Source organism: Vicia villosa, linkage group LG6, assembly GCF_029867415.1.
Source record: "Vicia villosa cultivar HV-30 ecotype Madison, WI linkage group LG6, Vvil1.0, whole genome shotgun sequence".
Taxonomy (NCBI): Eukaryota; Viridiplantae; Streptophyta; class Magnoliopsida; order Fabales; family Fabaceae; genus Vicia; species Vicia villosa.
Window position 1 is genome coordinate 10,620,166 of NC_081185.1, and position 2,915 is coordinate 10,623,080.

The 2,915-nt window shown below is 33.5% G+C and overlaps 1 protein-coding gene across 1 annotated transcript; it reads left to right on the top strand.

The window, feature by feature from the left end:
• The first annotated feature begins 336 nt into the window (after positions 1–336).
• Positions 337–2,637, top strand: LOC131608890 (glucan endo-1,3-beta-D-glucosidase 1-like). Its single transcript, XM_058880475.1, has one exon. The coding sequence runs from the start codon at positions 367–369 to the stop codon at positions 2,341–2,343; it is 1,977 nt and encodes a 658-aa protein (XP_058736458.1). The 5' UTR covers positions 337–366; the 3' UTR covers positions 2,344–2,637.
• Positions 2,638–2,915: the final 278 nt, after the last annotated feature.

A 2,915-nucleotide genomic window follows, 5' to 3' on the forward strand; every position in this document is an offset into this window, starting at 1 on the left:
ACAATATTGAGAAAATTATTTTTAAACAGAAATAACCAAAAAAAACTAATTCTAAAATATTTTAAATATCACTCTATACTAAAATAATTTTACACGGTCATTCAATAAAAATATATCATTCAGTCATATTATATTAATAATTAAAAATTACAATTTGATAAATATGCATGACCCATTTTCTCTATTTTCTAAGCCAATAAAAATATTCAAACAAACATAACATATATCTAGAACTTTTAACTACCATTATTAAAACTCTAAATACAATTTACTTTGAAGTCAACTTTTACATTCTCAACAATCTCACCTAAATTCACAATTTCATTTTCTATAAAAACAAATCCCATCAAAAACATAAACCACAAAATGTCTTATCCTCCTTACCTATTTCCTCAAACTCATTCAACCATTCTCCCAAACCCTTCCAACTTCTTCTCCTCAAACTTACTATCCACACCCCTCCCTACAAACTCCTTCTTCCAAAACTTTGCTCTCAAAAATGGTGACCAACCTGAATACATTCACCCTTACCTCATCCAATCCTCAAACTCATCACTCTCACTTTCATACCCTTTACTCCTCTTCTCCACAGCATTACTCTACCAAGTTTTCTCACCAGATCTCACTATCTCATCATCCACACAACAACCTCAAACAAACATACCACACAACAACCATGTTATATCCTCGTACAGTAATCTTGGTGTGACTCTTGATATTCCCACTACAAATCTTAGATTTTTTCTACTTAGAGGAAGCCCTTATGTAACTGCTTTAGTCACAAAACCAACACCTCTTTCAATCAAAACAATTCACACCATTGTTTCATTCTCTTCATATGATAACAAGAAAACCAAATATTCACTTTCACTCAACAATACTCAAAAATGGATCATATACACTTCTTCACCAATTCACCTCAACCACGTCGGTTCGGAGGTTATATCCGATCCGTATACCGGTGTAATACGTATCGCGGTTGTTTCCGATTCGAATAACGAGAGAATCCTCGATGAATTCAGCTCGAGTTATCCGGTTTCGGGCTACGCAAAGATCGAGAAGAGTTTCGGTTTGGTTTATAAATGGAAAACTAAAAATTCAGGTGATATACTCATGCTAGCACACCCTCTTCATGCAAAGCTTTTGTCAAATAGTAAACGTCATAATGTTACTATTTTGAGTGATTTTAAGTATAGAAGCATTGATGGTGATCTTGTTGGTGTTGTTGGAAATTCATGGTTGTTAAAAACTGAATCTATTGATGTAACATGGCATTCTAGGAAAGGTGTTACAAAAGATTCATACGAGGAAGTTGTTTCTGCTCTTGAGAAAGATGTGAATGAGTTGAATGTTTCGTCGATTACGACGACTTCGTCTTATTTTTATGGCAAGATTGTTGCAAGAGCAGCAAGGTTGGGTTTGATAGCTGAAGAAGTTTCTCATGAGAGAGTGATTCCAATTGTTAAGGATTTTTTGAAGGAGACTATTGAGCCATGGTTAGATGGAAAGTTCAAAGGGAATGGTTTTTTGTATGAGAAAATTTGGGGTGGATTGGTTACTCAACAAGGGGTTAATGATTCTGGTGCTGATTTTGGTTTTGGTGTTTATAATGATCATCATTATCATTTAGGTTATTTTCTTTATGGGATTGGAGTTCTTGCAAAATTTGATCAAGATTGGGGGCAAAAGTATAAGCCAATAGTTTATTCACTTTTGAAAGACTTTATGAACTTGGGTCAATGGGATAATAAAAATTATCCAACTTTGAGGAGTTTTGATCCTTACAAGTTACATTCTTGGGCTTCGGGTTTGACCGAATTCAGAGACGGAAGGAATCAAGAAAGTACGAGCGAAGCTGTGAACGCGTACTATTCGGCCGCGTTAGTAGGTTTAGCTTATGGTGACGAGGATCTGGTTGAGATTGGGTCGACACTTTTAGCGTTGGAAATTAACGCGGCGCAAACTTGGTGGCATGTGAAAGGCGAGAATAATGTGTATGGTACCGATTTTGCTAAAGAAAATCGGATAGTTGGTGTTTTGTGGGCGAACAAGAGAGATAGTGGTCTTTGGTGGGCTTCGTCGGAGTGTCGCGAGTGCCGGCTTAGTATACAAGTTTTGCCTTTGTTGCCTATTAGTGAGAATTTGTTCAATGATGGTGTTTATGCTAAGGAGCTTGTGGAATGGACTTTGCCAAGTTTGAGTAAGGAAGGGTGGAAAGGGTTTACTTATGCTTTGCAAGGTGTTTATGATAAGGAAAATGCATTGAAGAATATTAGAACCTTGAAAGGTTTTGATGATGGAAATTCTTTGAGTAATTTGTTATGGTGGATTCATAGTAGATGATGTTTTTTTTGTGTAAGATTTAATAAATGAAAATAAGACATGCAATTTGATGTTTCAACTAATTGTAATTTGTAAAATCCTATATTTTTCATATAAATTTTTGTGATTATATTGGTAGTTTAGATTTTAGCAATGATTAAATGCTTACAATATTTTTCAATTGCTCTAGAAGTTTGGTTACTCTCTACAGAATGAGTTGACTAGAAACTATGAGCAAGTTGTCAAATATAGGCTGCTGGCGCCAGCTACTTTATTGGAATCTTATATTATGTCAAATTCACACAAATGGGACAAAACTATTGAAAATGTTGATAATGTTGATGGTTCAACTATAGGAAATGACAAACAATGTGCTGTCATAGTTGTTTAATTGTTTGAAATAAGAAGTTGTTATGAGATATTATTTAATCATTACATTCTAAAATAAATAATCAAATAAAATTATTACTTAAAAATTTAAAAATATATGTCTAACTATAAATAAATGTATAATTTAGTAACAATCCATTAATTTATGTTTAAATCAATGAATATTATGTGATTTTGAATAAACATTCAAGTTGATGTTTAAA